The following is a 19,123-nucleotide window of genomic DNA, read 5'->3' as shown; positions in this document are numbered from 1 at the left end:
GCCAGGTCACGCTGGTCTCACGTCGTAAGACTCTCATAAGACTCACTAGCGGTTGGTGTGACTTCCGTGATGCGGTAGTGAGACTGTACCAGCATCTCATGGGTGCTTGGCCGCTGGAGCCTGGCCCGTCCCCCGGGGCCTTCTGTGTCTTCTTAAGTCACTGTGTTTCCGAGGGAAAGGGCAGACCATCACATTGGGACTCAGTTGGGAGCGCGTGTGGCCGTGCCGGGGTGTGGTGTGCTCTGTCATCGCATGCGGCTGCGCTCACCGTGGACGGGCACATCTTCTTCCCTTTCCTCCTTTCTTGAAGCTGCTGCCTTTCCTCTGAAAACAACCTTCATTTGCCGGGTCTCTCTCTGGTTCGCTGCAGCAGATGGGTCTGCTCCCGAATTAGTAGCACGCGTGTGTCCCTGCCCGGGTCGGCCTGCCTGCCCGCGAGCCCACGACGCCTCCACGCTGTGCTCTCCAGGGGCACGAGGGTTCTCAGCAGAGCCTGTGCCCTGTTGACTTCACGTTCGTGCTCAGCAGCTGGCCGAGAAAGCCCGGTGTGAGGGAACGAAGTGCCTCGCCTTGGGCAGCAGTGGAAGCTTCCAGTTTCCTGCTGTCGCGACTCTCACCGAGATGCTAGGAAAAATTGCTGCCTTCGGAATATGTCAGCACCTTTTTCCTTTTTATTTCCCCTAGGATCTTAGTAAGAGTCCCAAGACCATGAAAAAGTTGTTACCTAAGCGCAAGCCTGAGCGGAAGCCTTCAGATGAAGAGTTTGCGTTGCGCAAAAGTGAGTACGCGCCGCGTGTGGCTGAGGACATGGGCCCGTCTCGGGCACAGCACTCACGGCACGGCGGGCAGGGATGGGGGGCGCTGGTGGCTTTCCAGAGGCTTCAGCTGTTGGGGTCTGAGCCTTAATGTCTTGTCTAAGGGAGAGTAAGGGGCAAGAGTGCAAGCCCTTGCCGTGGGGACGCCTGCGGGCCGGGGAGCAGCCGGTGGGGAAGCGCACGCCTGGTTCCCCCGATGGACCTGCTCATGGTCTCTCGGCCTCTGTGATCACTTGTTCTGGGAACCCAGGCCCGGGGTGCAGGGTTCCTGGGACTGCCGGCTCTGTCTGGCCCCCGCCTTGGCCCGCAGTCTCCACGTGTCTGCGGCCCGAGGTCGCGTTTCTCCCTGTGTGCATGCACGACCCTCGCCGCCCGGCCGTGAACTCAGGAAATGCTGGAAATGGCACTGGGTTCGGTGCCTCATCTCCTAGGCAGCCTCTCCCACAGGAGATGCTCCCTTGACCGTGTGTAAGCAAGCAGAGCTCTTTGGAGAAGCGCCTGGAGAGCTTGTGCGCGCGCCCACCCTCCACTTCCCGCTGCTGGGCTGCTTTCCCGGAGCCGTGGGCCAGAGAGCTTCTGTGGCCGCAGACGGCTGTGGGACCGGTAGGACTGTCTGTGCTGCAGGAGGACCTCAGAGGGGAGATGGCCCGGGCAGTGGCCCTTCAGGGAAGTGGTGGGCTCTGTTCCTTGCCCCTGTGCGCCGGGACCTGTCACGTGTCTTCCGGACCCCGTGGAGTGTCGTGTTGCTCTTTGGTGTGCTGACTTGGGACCTTTCTGGGATTCCTTTATAAAGAAGCTTGTGGGAGAGTAGCTCGAGGTCCTCCCGGGGTGGGGGCCGCTTGGTTTGGGGGTTCTGCAGGTTCCCTGGAGTCCAGGTGGCCTGCACGTGGGCCTGCTCCCCCGCTCGTCCTGGTGTGAGGTGTAGACGCGGGGAGGGGCCTAGAGGCCGCCTTGCGGAAACGCGTGCTCTCGGCCCCCTGCCGCCTGCCGGCGCTACAGCAGGCATCGTGTGGCTCGCCGTCGTGGTGGTCCTCCTCCTCGAGATCCTGAGTGTGCGAGGAGGGCCACACTCCCAGGACGCCAATGACATGGGTGAGAAGAGCGTCCTGCTTCGGGGGCTCTGGAGCCAGTGCTCGGGCTGCTTCCTCCGCCCAGTGCCCTCTCCCTGTGCTGCCCAGCCGTCCTCCCTAAAATGGCCCTAGATCTTCTCCATCCCCTACCCTTAGTGCCAGCACACTGTCCACCTGGTTCGTTTCCTATTTCTACTGAAGGGGAGATCCCTGGGGACAGCATGGAGCCCCTGGGGCTCAGGTGGGAGGCGGTGGGGTTGGAGGGGAGAGCTGATTCTCAGAGGTGCCTCACAGATGGGCCACCGTGGTGCCGCTGGGGCCAGGGGACGTGATGGGCCTTGGTTTGAATGGGATCGCTGATGGTTCAGTTGAGTTCAGACGAGCAGAGGTGGGAGCAGGGAGGCTGGGTAGGAGGTGAACTGATCCGGGTGAGCGAGATAGGATGGGGCCTGGACCAGGTGAGGACGGGGGAGCGGGCCAGCGTGGACAGAGTTCAGATCTCTTCCAAGAGGGAGGCTGCAGCTGTGGCCTTTGAGCCAGGGGTGACTTTGTCCCGCTTGGAGATACTTCGGGAGGCCCTTTCAGTCGTCCCAGTCGGGTGTGGGGGCACTGCTGCCTTACCGGGGGTGGAGGCCAGCGGTGCTGCTAAGTGTCCTAGAGCCCATAGGATAGCACCCCGTGCAGTTGTGCTGGGAAGTGTTCCTGCTGGATGAATCCCTGGCCCATGGAAAGGCCCCGGCGGACGGTGAGGATTCAGAGCTGCTCAGGTCGGGGGAGGCCGTGCGAGGAGAAGAGAGAGACAGAGTCGGGTCTGGGGAGCTGAGGAGCCGGCGGAGGGAGCATGGAGGGACCCGCAGGCGAAAGGGGCACCAGAGGTTCCGTGTGGCCGGGAGGAGAGATGTCCGCCGCGTGGCCTCTGTAAGGGGGGCCTGGACGTCTCAGGGGCTTCCTAAGTCCCCTGCTGCTATCCTAGGTTAGTCTAGGATAGGAAGTCAGGAAGTTTCCGTTTGTGGCCTGGCCTGTGCCACGTAGGGAATGTGAGGAAGCAGGCTCTGCGATAGCCGTGAACTAACAAGCCGTGAACTAACTAACCAAGAAGGTCAGCGGGCGTCCTTCCTGGTGTCTGCACTTTCTCTGGGCGTGCGGTGGTGTGTGTGTGCGCCCCACCTCTGGGGGTCGATCCTGTCGTCTGGGCAGGCAGTCCCAGGCACAGATGGCTGTCCTCCGGGCAGAGGTGGAGCGACACGCCTGTGAGGTTGCCGTACTCAGCCGGTGCTGGAATGAAATGAGGGAGACCCTCTCTTGCTCCCGAGGGAGGGGCTGGTCGTGCTCATGGTGGGCTCCAGACAGAGACGCTACGTCCATTCTCCATAGCTCTTCAGCTCTGCGTGCTGGAATCTGTGTTTTCTTTTTCAGTTTTATTTGAGTGTAGTTGACCCACGATGTTAACATTGGGTACGGGCGTTCTGCATGGGACGTTCCGTTGGTTTCGGGCATAGGGCGTGGTGGTTTGACGTCTGTGCTCCGCACTCAGGCCTTAATGGAAGCCTCTACCTCCGGCTCCCCCTCATCTGTTCTGTTTACTAACCGCAGTCCATCAGTTCTCTGTGTTTAGTGGTCCTACGGCTGTTTGTTCACTGGCTTTTAATTTAGATACCACATGTGGGTGAAATCGTGGTGTCTTGTCTGTCTTAATCTGACTTATTTTACTTAGTGTAATCCAGTCTGTGTCCTTTGTGTGGTCATAAATGGCACAATCTCATCCCTTTTATGGATGCATTATATTCCTCTGTGTGCAAGTGTGTGTGTGTGCACGCGTGTGTGCGTGTGCGTGTTTGCGCGTGCACCACCTTCCTTACCCTTTCAGCTTTTGCTGGACGCTTGGGTTGGTGGTTTCCGCAGCTTGGCTGTTGCGGGTAATGCTGCAGTAGACACAGGGCGTGTGTATCTTTTCAGATCGATGTTTTTGTTTTCTCGGGGCATATACCCAGTAGTGGAATTACTGGCTTGTGTGGTATGTTGAGGAAAACAGAGCTGGAGATACCGTAACTCCGCGTTGCAGCGCGTACTGCGGAGCTGTACCCATCAGAGTGGTGTGGCAGGCACAGAAACGAACACATCAGTGCAGCAGATTAAAGCCCCCAGCCCGTGCTTGGGTGGTCAGCGCCTGCCAGTAGACGCGAGATTGCACGACGGGAAGGAGAACAGCCTCTGAGACGCCGCGTTGGGAAAGCTGGAGCGCTTGCTCCGCGCATACGGGGAGACAAGTCCAACCTAACTGCGAGACGTGAAACACAGACCTCCGAGAGCACACCGAGGCTTAGTGCTCAGGGCGGTGGATTTGAGTTGTCTCGTGTACATCCTACTGCCATAAAATGTTGAGGCTTTACGTACTTCTCAGTATTTAAGCTTTCCATTCTTGCACATTTTATTAGAGTAGGTGAGCCTTTTAAAATGCATATCCAAGGGTAATATCTTAGAAAACACAAGGGGCCGTAGAAAAGTAGGTAAACAGAAAAGAGGAATAGTTCACCCCATAGGGTCACGGGAAGTCTACTGGGTGTGAGGCTCTGAGTCCGGGACTGATAGCGCGTGACGCTGTTGGTCTGGAAGCTTCTCTCCTCCTCCGTGCCTGTGGCCTGCGTACACGAAGCCAGTGTCTGAAGGGACCCAGAGGGGGACAGCACTGGAGGAACACCTTCAAGGTCTCGATGGTGCTTTGCGACCATCTGAGACGGCGTCTCTGGGGACCCATGGGAACCAGGGGATCAAAGGAAATGCTCTTTCTGGAGCTTTCCAGGGTCCGCTGTGGGCACCCCGCTGCCCCATCAGCACTAGGAATGGTCAGACTTCCTTATGTATGTCCGGCTAGTGTGTGAAAACCTGATGTTTTGCTCTGTTACTTCTTAGCGAGAATCAGCCTCTTTTCTTAGGGTGTTCTCTTGTGACTTGCTTGTTCCTGGCTCTTTTTTCAATTCCAGTATGGGAGGATACAGTTTTTCTTATGGACCAGTAAGACCACTTACGTATGTAAGGTACTAACGTTTTGCTAGATCTATTGTACATAAAAAAATATTTTAAAAACCTAGAACTTTTTGTAAATATTAGAAAACCGTTATCTGACAGGAGAATGGAGAAGTTCTGTTGTAGATGGTGACCTGTTCTACTTCCCACCTGTAGCTTGATTGTGGTGTGTCGTCTCTCGACAGGCACAGCTGCTTTGGAAGAAGACGCGCAGATTCTGAAAGTCATCGAAGCTTACTGCACCAGCGCCAAAACGCGGCAGACGCTCAACTCAAGTAAGTCTCCGCGTCGTGGACTGCGAACTGGAACGGCTCGCTGGGGTTAGAGGCCCCCTCTGAGGGCAGGTCCCCTGGCTGGCCCGCCTGGCATCCCTCAGTCACTGCAGAGGGGCTGAGCTGCCAGTAAGAGAGCGCATTTCTACAGAACGTCCTGCTGGGAGACCCCAAGTGGGAGGTGCTGCCGAAGTGTAGAGAGCTTGCTTATGCTTAGAGAAGAAGATGTGCTTAAAAGACACAAGATTGGTCCAGTTATTTTTAAGCTATGTAAACTTTGGTGTGAAAGTAGGACTTTTTCCCCTTAAGATTCTTAGAACTGTCAGAAATACAAACCTAGAGCAAGGCTCTTTTAGCAGCCTCCCACCCCGCCCCCCGCTCTTCTAAAGGATGCATTTACACATTTTTGGAAGGAGAACCCGACTAATTTAGCTGGTGGGTTTCAGCACCACTGAGCCTCTCCTGTACCTTGACGCACAGCTCTTGGTTGAGGAAATCGTCATCTCTTGGGGCAGGACAAGGGTGGGCTCTCTTTGTCTTCCATTTCGCAGCGTGGCGAGGTGGACGGCAGCCCGGGGGTGCAGGCGCAGTGGAGCATGGGGTCTGTCCAGAAGAAAGGGCTGCCTTTCCCTCTCCCGGGAGCCAGGGCCACGGGCACCACAGGGGGTCCTGCACTGTCCTTCCTAGGTGGGCTTCGTGGGGTTTCTGTCTTGGTGGAGAACTGGGTTGATGTACTCTGGCATAGAAGCTGGTCTCTGTTGGATCGTGTGTCTTGGATTCCCTTTCCACCCTGGCTGTGGGTGCCGCGGGCACTGTGGGCGCCGTGGGCGCCGTGGGCACGCTGTGGATCGCTGCCCCATTCCCACCTCCTCTGCCGTGGTGGTTCAGTTCTGCATCCCGGCTCGGTCAGACTCATTCTGAGAAAAAGGACGGGGGGGAAAGGGAATTTTCACCTGCTTTAGCTTTTGTTTTAGACGGCAACAGCTGGAAAGGTAGGGCTGGCAGGATGGAACCCCAGGGGCAGTCTGCAGGTCACCTAAAGACCTTCCCTGGGCCAGTGTCGCACGGGTCCCATTCCGCGGCATTGAGGCTGTGGTTCGTCCCTGCCTCGGGAGAGTGCTTGTCCGCAGTAGCCGGGCAGCAGAGTGGGGGGACGGGGGACGGCCTGTAGGTGGGCGTGCAGCGTGCCGGGCTGTCATTTGTAAACACAGTTGGTCTCTCGATCCTGGTTTTGTAGAGTTGGTGAGAAACTTCTAATGGGCTGTATAAAATGTGGCCATAGTGTTTGGGTTTTGAATCTGAAATTTTAAAGAATTCTCGCGACTGAAAAAATTCGAAGTAAAATTTGAAGCTGGTCGTCTCAGGTGAATAGAGCAGGTAACGGAGCTGTGTGTGTCCGTGTCCGGCAGCGCTTCATCTTTTTGTCTAGGAGACGGTGCCGTGGCCTCGCGGCTTCAGCTGCCTGGAAGGGGCGGCTTGTAGAGCGTGCGCACTGTTTGTCACCTGTGTCACGTGTCTCCATTTCTCCTGTGTCAGAAGAGCATTGCACGACATGTGGGTATTGTGGCTGAGCATCCTGAGGCCTCATGTGTCCCGTCCTGTGTGGCTGTAACCCTGACAGCCCCAGGACCAGGTGGGATAGGGGCGCTAGATCCTCGATGCCGGAAGGGCAGTGTGGGATAACAGTGGAGGCAGCTCTTTTCGTCTTAAGTGGCTTCGTAAAAACAGGGTAATGTACTTGACCTAAAATTCACCTCCTGTGTTTGGGTGCGAGAAGACCTTACTAGCCAGACGTGTGTGGTGTCGATTTCTGTCTCAGGGACATAGTGACCTTCATTTGACTGCAGGGATTTAGTAGAAGGGATCCAGACTGGCCCACTGCTTGTTCTCGTTAGGGTTTGGGAATGGCATGCCTTGGGACCAGAAGCAGGACTAGGACGCAGCCCGTGGCTGCTGCACTGGGCCCTGGTCTGTCGCGCTGCGCCCCTGCACGCCTCCCTGCCAGCTGCCTGGCTGGCCCCCTCGCTCCTGCTGACTGCTCTCGGGCTGCGCTCTGTCCCCCCTGTCCTGTGCCCACGGTCTTCTGTCGCCCTCCTCTTAACACGTGGCTCTCGGCGCATCGTGTCTCTTGTCCTTCCGGTAGAAGGGTCTGCATCAGGGCTTTGAACAGGCCTTCCACTTTTTCTGTCCCCCTGGCCGAGCTCAGGGCTGTGGCGGCATTGTGCGGGGGCCCGAGGGATGTGGACCCTGTGTACCCCGTTCTCCACTCTGAAATTTTTACCGTGGTATTAGTTTGATAAGGTAAGTTTAGATCCCACCGTGAAGATGACTTCTGGGGAGTTCCAGTCTGGCAGAGGGAGAGCCGAAGAACTCAGTCCCAAATCCCCTGGAATTCTCCTGCTTCACTGTATCACTTAAAAGAATAAGAAACCATTTTCTAATGAAACGCATAAATGGCTCCTTTTAAAAATGTCCTGAGACTCCTGGTTAGTAGACTGGAATAGAATCATTGACTTGGGAAAGGTCTGTAGAAGTGTCCGTGGCTCTGGGCTTATGCGAGGGACAGTTTGGGGACAGTATTGTGACGTAGGTTTATTTAAATGGTCCAGCTTTACTCCGAGGGCTGTGCTATTAGAACCCACCGTAAATAAGGACAATTGAACATTGTTGCCAGTTTTTAACAATATTTTCTCTCTTCCTTCTCTTCCCATCACCTTTTGCTTTTGTTTTCATGTTTTTGGTTGTGGCTCTTCCTGTCCGTCCCTCCCCTCTGCCTGTCACTCCATCCCTCCCCGTCGTAGCATGGCAAGGCACTGACCTGATGCATAATCACGTGTTGGCTGACGACGACCAGTCAAGTCTAGACTCCTTGGGTCGTCGCAGTAGCCTTTCCCGTCTGGAGCCTTCAGACCTCTCGGAAGACTCTGACTATGACAGTATATGGACAGCCCATAGTTACAGAATGGGTTCTACATCTCGTAAGAGCTGTTGCTCATATATCTCTCACCAGAACTAATGCACTTCTGAGCTTTTCTTAACAAATGCTTGTTGTATCGCAGCCTGCTTTTCTTAGATGTTTTCTTGCTGTTCCTTGTCTTTTATGTGATATTTTAACAACTTTTGAGAGCGTTGCTGATTTTTCCCATTGTACTGTGTGGAGGCCCACTTGCCAGTTCGACTGGCCGAGCTGCCGAGGTGGAAGGAGACGGTGCGCTCCCGGGGCCGCGCCCGAGGGTCCTTTCCTCCGCGGGTGGCAGCGGCTCTCCAGCTCTAAATGGTCTGGGTTCCTGTACTCAGTGTAGCCCCTGTCTCATTGCTTTTTGGATACACCTGTGTGAACACTTTTCTATTTTACATGAGACCATACAGGTTTGCGGTCTGAGTGGCAGCCCTGCAGAGGGGCCTCTGGCCTTACGTAGGCATCTCCCTATTTCGTGTGTGACGGACCCACCGATGAGCCGGTGGTGCAGAGAGGTGGAGGAGACCCGCACTGAGAGGGCGCAGCGCAGTTCCGACAGCTGTGCTCTGAGCGCTCCTCGGGGTGCTCGGCGGCCACGGCCACGCAGAACTGTGGGGCGGGGTATGGCCAGTATGGGCCCCGGGCCATGGCGGGAGCAGGGAAGAGCCGGCTCTGGCTCATCAGGGTGCCACAGAAGGCCGTCCCGCGCCCCCTTTCCCCCTCGGGAGGGGTTGGTTTTCCGAGGGCCAGGTTACTGTCAGAGCTCAGACCCTCCCCACACCGTCACGCCCAGCTCTCCTGATTTGGAGCCGCGGCTCTTAAGTGGCCCATAGCACGCCCGTGCCACTGCGCTGAAGAGCCAGTCCAAACACAGAACCGCTCAGCCTCTGAAGGTGTACGTGCAACCCCGTTCAGAGCCAGGTGAGTGCTTGGCTTCACTCCCAGCCTGGCTGTGCCCCGGCACCCCCGTCACGCTGCTGCGCGAGGGACCTGTGGTTTGTTTTCAGCAGCTAGCTGCCGTGAAACTCCATTTACAGCAACCTGTCCTCTGTGACCCTCGTTCCTGATTGTCACGGGGACACCTGAGTCCATTGAAGACTTCACTTGCCGTGTCACTCACTCACGAGAAAATGTCCGATTTGGGGGGGGGGGCTCCCCTCTTGCCTGGGATTTGTTGTAAGGAGATTTCACTGGCCTGTCTGATGAATCTCTGCTTCGGAAGGAACTGAATGTGACCGGTTGCATTCAGTTGTAGCACCCAGATCCGCGTCTGGCCATCACTCTCCCCCACGCATGCTGTACTTGGTGTTCGGACGGAACGTCAAGGCTGTGCTTTAAGTATTCATCGAGACCAGCTCCCGAAAACAAGATGCCATAGTAAATTGGGAATAACCTGTTTTCCTCTCCTCAGGGTGGCTGTAGTTCCAGGCGGCTGTGATTTTCGCCCCTCCCCGGCCCTCAGCGAACCCCCGTATTCAGGGCGTGGGCTTGTTTGCGTCACGCCGTGGTTGGCCGGGCGCCGGGGAACCCTGGCAGTGGCGGGTCGTCCGGAGAGTCGGCCGCCTTCAGTACTGCCCGCATGAGGTCAGGAGGAGAGCCAGGAGTTCCGCATGGGTCTCTGCTCTCAGACAGCTAGTGGGCTGCTCCTGCCGTCTGCAGATTCCATTTCTTACCTCCGTCAGCGTAGATAAGGAAGTCAAGCAGCAGCCTTACCAGTATTAGCCCGCAGTGGGGATGGGCTACGTGTGTTCAGCCAAATAGTAAGTGGAAGTTCGGGAGAAGGCGGACTGTGAAGTTGATACTGTGAACTCAGCAGCACTTGTTTTCTCTTGTACATGTACAGTAGCCACTGCCCCGGACTCCGTCAGTAGAACGTCTGTCTGTCTGCTTGAGGCTGTCGTTGGCGCCTTGGCGTAGCTGCCTTTGCCAGCCTACACGTGGGGGCCGTGTTGCGCGCTGTGTGTGCCCAGTGCCACAATACTGTGTCACCCAGTGTTGTTTGGTGGTGGTCTGGAGACCTCTCGTGTCCCGTCCACTGCAGTGTGACACCATCCTGCCAGTCCTTCAGGGCCGGCCACGGCCACGTGCGCGGTGATCGTGCTGATTCTGGGACGGCCGCACTGCAGCACGCCGGCTTCTGCTCAGTCGGGCTTGTTTCGAATATCCCTAGTCGCTGTGGTGACCTGGTTGGAAGTGTTAGTGCCACGCCTCAAGGTGGTCCCTGGGGGGCAGTGATGACGTGGCCCCAGAGGGTGGAGACCTTCCATCTCTGGAGCTCCGGTCACGTTGACATGGTGTCTGCTTGGGGCAGATCCGTGCTGGCCGCATGCACGGTTAGTGTCACAGTGTGCGGGTGCAGACCCTGAACCCCGAGGTGGGCGGCGGCCGGCCCAGGCCTTCCACGGGGCTACGTGATGTCGACCTTGAATTCACCCTTGCCACAGTATATAAGCTATATTGTGTTTTGCATAAAATTGCCAAAACACAGTAACATGTATATAGTGGTGTAAGACCTTGAAAAAGAATCTCTATATTGTGCTTTTTCTCTGTGAATGGGAAAGCCATTTCCAGTGGGTGACCGCCGTTGAAGACCCCGTCGGATGTACACCGGAACGTTGCATTGTATTGTACAGTATGCATATTGTTTGTGGTTGCACATGGCAATGAAGTGTTTGTTTTATAAAAAAAAAAAATCTGTTATGTACAGTTGAAATAAATTTTGCATTTGCTAGCCTGTGGCTTTTAATATCTGTTACCTGGGGGGTGGGGGAGTAGCCTAGCTTGGCGCTGCGTGGGGTTTGGCTCCTCTCCTGGGTGATGTCTTCCAGATGAAGGCGAGGCCATGGGACCGTCTCTCTGCTTTGATCCAGAAATGTGCACGTTCGCAGATGAAGTACATTGTAGACCGCACAGGGGGCTCCTGACGCGCTTTTATTTCCTCTTTTCCGCCCCTTTTGAAGTTTCGCTCACTGGGAAGCTTGTCTTCAGAAAGAGGCACTCTTGATTTTTTTGTGCATAAATGGAAAACAAAGCAAAAAAATGGTTTATTTTTTTTAAGACTAATGTCAGTTTTAATCTTTGTTTCATCAAGTGGGTGCCCAGCTGGCTGAGAAGTGAAAAGACCGGTCAGCGCCGGGCGGGGGCAGGTCAGACGGGGAACAGAGACAGGCTGTTTCCAAAGAGAATGCCTCCCATTTTCCTAAGGAAAAAGTTACTCCTGTGATAACCATAAGTAACAAATGACCTTTGGGAGAGCTTCTACTAGGTTTCTACAAGTTGTAATATCTTCCTTCATTCTGAGAGTTGTCACAGTTGAGTATAATTAGGTACAGATTTTAGAAAGATGATGAATTTAAGGATTTCGGGAGTCATGCCGTGAATGTTGACAGCCGACAAACACGTGTGGGCTTCCCACGCAGGCTGACTGCACTGCACGTACACACACGCGCATGCCGCCATGCGTGCGCCCCGGAGTTGACCGAGCTGTGTGTTCTGTCAGTGTGTCCAGTCGGGCGGCGGTCTCATCTGACCGTGGAGAGGTGCCCTGGGCTTAGTGCCCTGCTCTGTGCTGCCCAGGCAAGGCCTCCATGCCATACGGGCGCTCGCTAGGTCCCACGGTGCTCCAAGGGGTGCAGGCGTTGTAGGGGACAGGTCTCTGTGTGTCTCCAGCTTGTAGATCACAACCCTGCGTCCCCAGGCCACCCTCTCCTTCCCGTCTCCCACTGCGTGGTTCCGAGCGACCCCTGCGGGGCGGGGGGGGGCAGGGTGCAGCTGCCCTGATGTGTTTGTCCGTGGGCCTCCGTGGCCGGATCCCGGGCATCTGGGAGCCCTCCAGCTGGAGAAATAAATGCTGGGCTGCTGCGTCCGTTACCGTTGCGTGGCGTTCGCCCCCGTGCTGGCGAGCCGCGAGTCCAGCCAGCACTTGTGCGCTTGTCACACGAGGTGCAGACCGGCCTCCGCGCGCGTCCGGCACTCCTGTTAAACCGTGACACACACCACTGCGGAATGTTGCTGAGACGAGGCTTGGCACTCAGGTGACTTGAGGAGATGCCGAATTAAAGTAAGTGGGTATTTCTACTGCACACCTGGTGAAAACCTTCAGCGTGCCCCATGTGCACTGTGGGCTTCCCGAGGTGGCCGTAGCCTCAGCAGTTTCCAAAGCAGTGAGGCGCGCAGCCCACGTGTTCGGTGGTGGAGGGACAGCTAAATGTCCCCCCAGCCGCGGTGGCATCTGAGGCTGGAGGAGGACCGTGCCATCCGGTTGACACGACGTTAGTGCAGGGGAACCCCCCACCGATGGTGGCTCGGGTGGGTGGTGCGCCGGGTGCCGCACGGCTGCTTTCAAGAAGTCCAGACGGCAGTCCCCACACGGCACAGATGAGACGGCCGAGGCCGCCGGGGCACGGCGCCGTCTGCACGCCGGGGGGTGGGAGGGAAGACGCTCGTGTCCGCAGCTGTCCGAGCCGCCGCAGGGGCGGCCACGCGAGCCTCCCCGTGAGGGCCCACGCTCCCTCCAGGGGCCTGGAGCAGTGCCCCCCCCCCGCCGGAGGTCCTCGTACGGACGTATATTGTCAGCGCTTGGACCCCGTGATCTCCTGGAATCACAGGCCTTGAGTGTCTGGAGCCATCATGAACCCCTTCTCTGTGTCTCAGCCCCTCTTAGAGGATTTTAAATAAAGTGACAGAACATTGTTTGCGGGTTCTCTTGTTTTTCCCAGCTAAGTGCTTCAGGGAAGACGTGCTGTGACCCCTCAGAGTACCCACATGACCGTGAAGGTGACTTGTTCAGTCTGCTTTGTAACATTTGGCTCTTTCTGTAAGAACCAACTTACTTATAAACCTGGCTGGAGAACATTCCTTTCTTCACTTTTCTGAAAAAACTAAGTTTTCTGTCCTTTTAGGAAAATGTACCAGTGAAAGTAGGAACATCATTAGCATCATACGGATTCCTCTGCAGGCTGCTAAGTGACATTTACAAGCCGAGCCATTAAGTCCATACATGCTCCCTAAACATTCTCAAATTTCCGTTCATGTGATAAATTCTAGTGTGTCCTCAGTGTCTGTCCAAAAATAACCGTCACAGCGTGCGACCCTCTGACCACTTGTCACAGGCTGTTAGTCCTCTGATGTCACATTACGTAATAGAATTTAAGACTTCCGTCTTTGTGATTTTACCTGGTAAAAGATATTAAATGTGATTCTTAAGTTCTCAGAGCAGCTCTGCAGAGTTGGCTAGCTCCGCCCTGCTCTGAGCCCCGGGCTCCCCGTCTCGTGCGGGACGGGCAGCCCCGACCCGTGTTCTTACGATGCAGTTGTCCCTTCTCTTGCTGCTTGACGCTGGGGGCGCCTCCCGTCAGCAGGCTGAAGCTACAAGGTGTGGAAACAGCCGGAGAGATGTGCGGAAGCCGGCGAGCTTCTCGTCCTGTTGCGTCGTCACCTGGATGAGCTAATGAGACGTCGTGTTCCCAGCGGCGGTGGCAGACGGGGTGCCCGATCTGACCAGCCGGTGGTGGCAGACGTGGGGGTGCCCGATCTGACTGTCTGTCGCACGGAGCAGGTGGCGGGGCGGTTAGGAGTCGGCTAAAGTTGACCCATGACCTCTTTTCACGGTGAAAATTCACTGAATTCGTTTTTTTCCACACATCACATTCGAGTTTTTAGGAATCCCTTTCTGTTTTTCTGGGGAAAACAGCACATGAACTAACTCTCCTGATGAAAACAGAGGTGACCGTTGGGTGTCTTGGAAGCGACCTTCAGAATCCTTACCTCGGCTGGGACCGCTGAGCTTGCTTTCCCGTATCTGTCTCACATCCCAGTTTCCTTCCTGAACGTTATTTTCCCGGGTGGCCCAGAAGCCCCAGAAGGGCCCAGAAGAAGCCGTGCCTGCGGTCCCGTGCAGAGCCGTGGCCCCTGGAGCAGGCGATCCCCCAGGCGGCCGACTCTCAGCATAGTGAGGTCTTAGAAGACGTGTCCCTCTCAGGAGCCGTGTCTTGAAGGATGTTGCCCTCTGAACAGTGATTCTCCTGTACACCGGTGGGTGACTGTGACAGGGTTTGTGGGGGGGCCTGCCCCTTAGGGGCACAGCAGAGCGACACGTCCCACTCCCTGGTAGTGACGGGTGAGTGCCAGAACAGCCGTGCCCAGACGCACCCCCCACGCACTGGCCTGCTGTGGCCTGTGACGGGGCCCCATGTGCTCCGGCTCATCGTAGTACTGAAGCTGCTGGCGCGCCGAGGGGCCCTTCCTTCCTGGGGACGGAAATGTAGAGATGTGCCACGGGACACAGAACCGGACTCGCTGGCCCGGAGTTTCATCTTCTCTTGTTTGGATGACAGAGGAGGAGATGGTCCACATCCTGCCATCACGTTTCATGGTGCGCTTTGTGGCGGGGACGGACCAGGTCTTGGAGATGTGCAGATGGCAGCAGAGAGAGTCGAGGCCAAGGCCCCGTGGCCAGCAAACTCCGGCCCTCTTCCCTGTGGCGTGCTGCCATGGAAACGATGGAGCCCTGTGGCCATCAAGCTTTGATGGTCATTGTTAATCGTGCTCAGAGGAGAGTAAGCGGACACAAAAATGCTGGTGAAACTATTCTTTTAATCCCGTCTTTAAGGAAATCATTGTCTTGAATGCATGGTGTGAGGAGACACAGTCGTGTTAGAGTTTGGCAAACCAGAGGGAAACCAGGAGGCAGGCGAGTCGTACCAGCGTGTCTGTAACCCGCTAGCAGCTCACACCCCACGTGCGTGTGTTTAACGGGGAAATGTCTGTCAGAATACCACTGGTAGGCGTTCCTGTTCTGTGGCGGAGTTGCCCCTCAGATTCGCATCGGACACTCTTCCGAAGTACTAGCTGTGGGCCGGAGAGCTTTCGGAAGAGCACTACCTCAGGTTTTCTCTTCTGTGTCCTTAGAGAAAGATTGGAGTCTGCTTGCTTATCTGTGAGATGTGTGGGTTTCCCAGTTTCTCAGGTACCCCCCCCCCCCAGCGCTCGCTTCCTGGGACCGGGCCCCAGTGACATGGCGCACACGGCCCTGCGACGTCGTCCGCCGCTCACCGCCTTCTGGTGGGAGACGTGTGTGCGTTCCAGGGGGTGTCAGAGGAGGCTTTCAGGAAAGGAGTAATAAATCTGTCTTTCTAAACCACGTGTCTCTGTCTTCATTTTTCCCGGTCGCTCTAGAGTTGACCATTTCGCCTCCTGTTCGCACTGATGAGCACTCGGCGTGCGCGCCCCTGCCTGCCCCATCTTCCTAAACTGCCTCGACTTTTAATTGATTTGGATGTTCCCTCCCAATTTTTTTGGTATTTATTCCAAAACATCCAGGGCGCTGGGGTCAGGACCTTGCTACCTGTGGAAGATTTCAGGATTTAAAAGCTCCATGATCCTGACTCAGGAACCGAAGCTTAATAAATCACCAAAAGGCCAGTGCTTCCTTCTGTCTAGATGCTTTAGGCGTGAGGAGGACTGAGTTCGCTAGGCAGAAGTGGGGGAAAATGGGTAAAAAGCTGCCCTTCCGTGTTGTATCTAGCAAGTTCTGTATCACGCGCTCCCCGGGGTTTGATAGAACGTTTAAGTCGTGTTGTCGAGTCAGGTTTCCGGTTCTGCCACGGCGCTCACCTGTGCGTTTGTTTGTGTTTTTGTTCTACTGACATAGGTTCACGCAAAGAGTCTGCTCCCCAAGTGTTGCTTCCAGAGGAGGAGAAAATGATAGTTGAAGAAACCAAGAGTAACGGTCAGACGGTGATCGAGGAGAAGTAAGTGACCCCCAGCGTTTCAGGGCGGGCACGTGGGCGCCGGAGGTGCGGGCTGGGTGCTAGGCTTTCCCGGGCTACGGCCCGGCGTGCGGCGTGGCTCCGTTAGCGGGCAGGGAGCGGGTGTGCCTCCTGGGGGGCAGGGAGCGGGTGTGCCTCCTGGGGCGCCCTACCCTGCGCCGTCCTCACTCCTGTCCTGGTTCAGGTGTTCGTCCCATTCTCTGTTTCAGGAGCCTCGTTGACACGGTCTACGCGCTAAGGGATGAAGTCCAGGAGTTAAGACAGGTGAGTCCGAACCGGCTCCTTCCTCTGTCACGGGGCCCGAGGAAAGCGCCGCAGGAAAAGCAAGGCTGTCTGTCCCTGTGCTCGGGGACTCCAAGGGGTGTCCTTGGACATCCTCTATGCTCCCGGGCCAGTTTGGTCCCTGGTGAGCGGGACAGACTAGGAAATGAATTCTTAAAGGGACCTGTTCAGACTTTGTACTGTGCTGTTGGCATCCTCATGTAAAACCTCTAAAAATGGGGGCGCCTGGGTGGCTCAGTGGGTTAAGCCTCTGTTGTTGGCTCAGGTCATGATCTCAGGGTCCTGGGGTCGAGCCCTGCGTTGTGGGGAGATGCAGGGAGCTGCTTCCTTCTCTCTGCCTCTCTCTCCGCCTGCTTGTGCTCTCTCTCTCTGTCTCTCTGTCAAATAAATAAATAAACTCAATTTCTTTTTTTAAGATTATTTATTTATTTGACAGAGAGAGACACACACACACACACACCACAAGTAGGCAGAGAGGCAGGCAGGGGGAGGGAAGCAGGCTCCCTGCCGAGCGGAGAGCTGGATGCGGGGCCCTGAGATCATGACCCAAGCTGAAGGCAGAGGCTTAACCCACCGAGCCACCCAGGTGCCCCACATAAATAAATAAAATCTTTTTTTAAAAAAAAACAGCAACACCTGAAAATCCTGCTGGGATTCCCCAGCACCTGCTGGCGGAGCCCATGGCTCTTGTTCTTAAGTCGGGTGACCTTGGCTAAGTGACCGAGTATATTTTGCGTATTTTGGGTAAAGCACATCGCACACCGGTGTGTGTCTCTGAGGGGTGCGTCGTGAGCCCCTGCACGCGAGGCAGGGGGTGGGGGTGCGGCGCCGACTGGGTCTGACGCACACTCAGCTGATGCGACTCCGGCCCCACGGCTTCCGCACGCTTCTACGAGTTTGAAGGGACCGTCAACAGTGGGTACGTGTTTGCGCGCCTCGGGGTGGTGGGGCCGGTGTGCGTGAGGCAGGCTCTGCCCCTTCGCTCACGCACTTGCGGCCGCCGCTCCGTGTTTCTCTAGGAGGGCCGTCAGGTCTGCGCAGATGTGGGAAGATGCTCGCTGTCCCTCTTGTAACCGTCCGCCGTGCTTCCGTGTGTGACGCGGACACCCCTCGCCCTGGAGTGAAGGCTGCACTGCCCTCTGTGACGGGTTCTGCTCGTAGGAGCGTCTGTGAATGTGGCAGGTTCCAGCCTGGGACCACGCCTGGGAGACAGGTCCTCCTCTGTGCCCACTCAGTCCCCTGTGGTCTGCTTCGTTTGCAGGATAACAAAAAGATGAAGAAGTCTCTCGAAGAGGAGCAGAGAGCCCGCAAAGACCTGGAGAAGCTGGTGAGGAAAGTTCTCAAGAACATGAACGACCCCGCCTGGGACGAGACCAACCTCTGAGGAGCGTTGTTGATTCTTCCGCCAAGACCAGCCAGGAGCCCCAGCCGGGGGGCCCCACAGCCCTCGCCAGGGGGGACCTTCAGGGCTACGGGGCAGGGCTGGACAGAAGTCATCTTTCTGGGCATAGAAAAGACAGAGTTTATCCCGCAAATAGACATGGTCACACCGTCCTGAAGAATCCAGACACAAGGGTTAGACCCTGAGGGCTGGACTGCTTCAATTTTACTCTGTTAACATCTCAATTACCTCATTTTGCAATAAGTGCGGTGACTACAAATCCTGGTGTTTCAGGCTTTTATTGATCTATATGAATAATCGTACGTACACGTTTCTTATCAACCCTCCATTTGGAATGCACACCCATGGCTCTTGTGTCCGGGCTGATCACCTGTGCAAGAGCTCCCTCCCCCCGACCTTTCCTGGTCCCACCAACAGCAAGTCGCAGTCGTGTGCTCACGGCAGGCGGCGGGGCGAGGGTGCTTGGGACGCCTTGTTGGCTCTCCGGCGTGGCCCGTGTGCTCAGAAAGGACCTGCTCTGGCGCGCCCACGCGGTCTTGTTTGTACCCGCACCGACACCTAACACCCCTGAAAGCCCTCTGCTGAAGCAGTGTTGCTGCCGCCGGTGCGCCCAGTGAGGGAGACTGGCTTCCGCCACCGCCCCGACGAGGCCCCTGCGCACCACCGTGTCCAGCCGCCGGGTCCGCGCTGGCCTGCCGCAGGAGGCCGCGGCTCGTCAGCCTGCGTTCTCTGCGCTGGGGGCGAACAGGCTTGTCCGTGGAGGCCGGTTCAGGAAGGGGACAGAATGCACCGTTGGTCCCCCTGCCCCGCGAGCGCGAGCTCTGCCAGAACCTGTAAATAAACTTATTTATCGCGTGTCGCAGGGCCGAGGAAGGCATGCTAGGGACCCTGGGAGCTGACCTGGTGGATGCCGGTGCAAGTCCTTGTGAGGCCTCTGAGAGCCCTGACCCCTTCGCCGTGAGTGTGCCGCAAGCCTCCCGTGCCCACTGGGGAAAAGGTTTTCCTCCTCCAGTGAGAATAAAGCAATACGAATTCTGCCTAAAGTCGTCTGTGTAAGTGCGGGTTCATTCCGCCCACACCTAAACCACAGTGGGGACAGGGAGGAAGCCCGGCTGTGCCCAGTGCCGCTGACCTCTCTGGGCTGGGGACACGGGAACCTGAGAGCCCCTGGGCAGGAACTGCAACCGTGGTGCCAGCCCACTCTGCTTTGCGGGCAGGACACCGCGTCCTGGGAGCTGCGCTGTCTGCTTCCTTCTGCTGAAGAGGTCGGCTTCCAGCGCAGGGAACCTGTTCTCTAGAACGAGTGTTTGGTCTTTAAAAACAAACAGTAGCGCTACAGACTTCCAGACAGCCGTGTGGCACCCGGTGGGGGACCGTGTGACTGCGTCGGGGTCTCTGACGCCTTGGACCCGGGTGGCTCTGGGCCTCTGCCCTCGTGCTCGCCGGTGTTCTCGCGCAGGCCGGGGCTGCGCACGCGCCCGCCCCTCCGCTGCCGGCGGGCGGTTGCTGGACCGGCCCCCTGGCTGCCAG

At 56.7% G+C, this 19,123-nt stretch overlaps 1 protein-coding gene across 10 annotated transcripts in view; it reads left to right on the top strand.

Moving 5' to 3' along the window:
- Positions 1-18,636, top strand: part of ARHGEF7 (Rho guanine nucleotide exchange factor 7) — a 122,416-nt gene extending 103,780 nt beyond the window's left edge. For 8 of the 10 annotated variants that reach the window (XM_045081291.1, XM_045081288.1, XM_045081296.1 and 5 more), the window contains 6 exons: positions 685-778; positions 5,095-5,184; positions 7,983-8,159; positions 15,792-15,891; positions 16,119-16,173; positions 17,453-18,636. In XM_045081291.1, coding sequence (XP_044937226.1) covers positions 685-778; positions 5,095-5,184; positions 7,983-8,159; positions 15,792-15,891; positions 16,119-16,173; positions 17,453-17,575 — 639 coding nt within the window. In that variant the 3' untranslated portion in view covers positions 17,576-18,636. The remainder of the gene's footprint in view (positions 1-684; positions 779-5,094; positions 5,185-7,982; positions 8,160-15,791; positions 15,892-16,118; positions 16,174-17,452) is intronic. The other 2 variants (XM_045081290.1, XM_013053063.2) reach the window with 1 other exon arrangement.
- Positions 18,637-19,123: the final 487 nt, after the last annotated feature.

The sequence above is a fragment of the Mustela putorius genome, unplaced genomic scaffold (assembly GCF_011764305.1).
Source record: "Mustela putorius furo isolate JIRA1106 unplaced genomic scaffold, ASM1176430v1.1 tig00000551_pilon_pilon_pilon, whole genome shotgun sequence".
In the NCBI taxonomy this organism is placed as follows: Eukaryota; Metazoa; Chordata; class Mammalia; order Carnivora; family Mustelidae; genus Mustela; species Mustela putorius.
The sequence above is the reverse complement of the archived record's forward strand: the minus strand, read 5'-3'. Positions and strand labels throughout refer to the sequence as shown.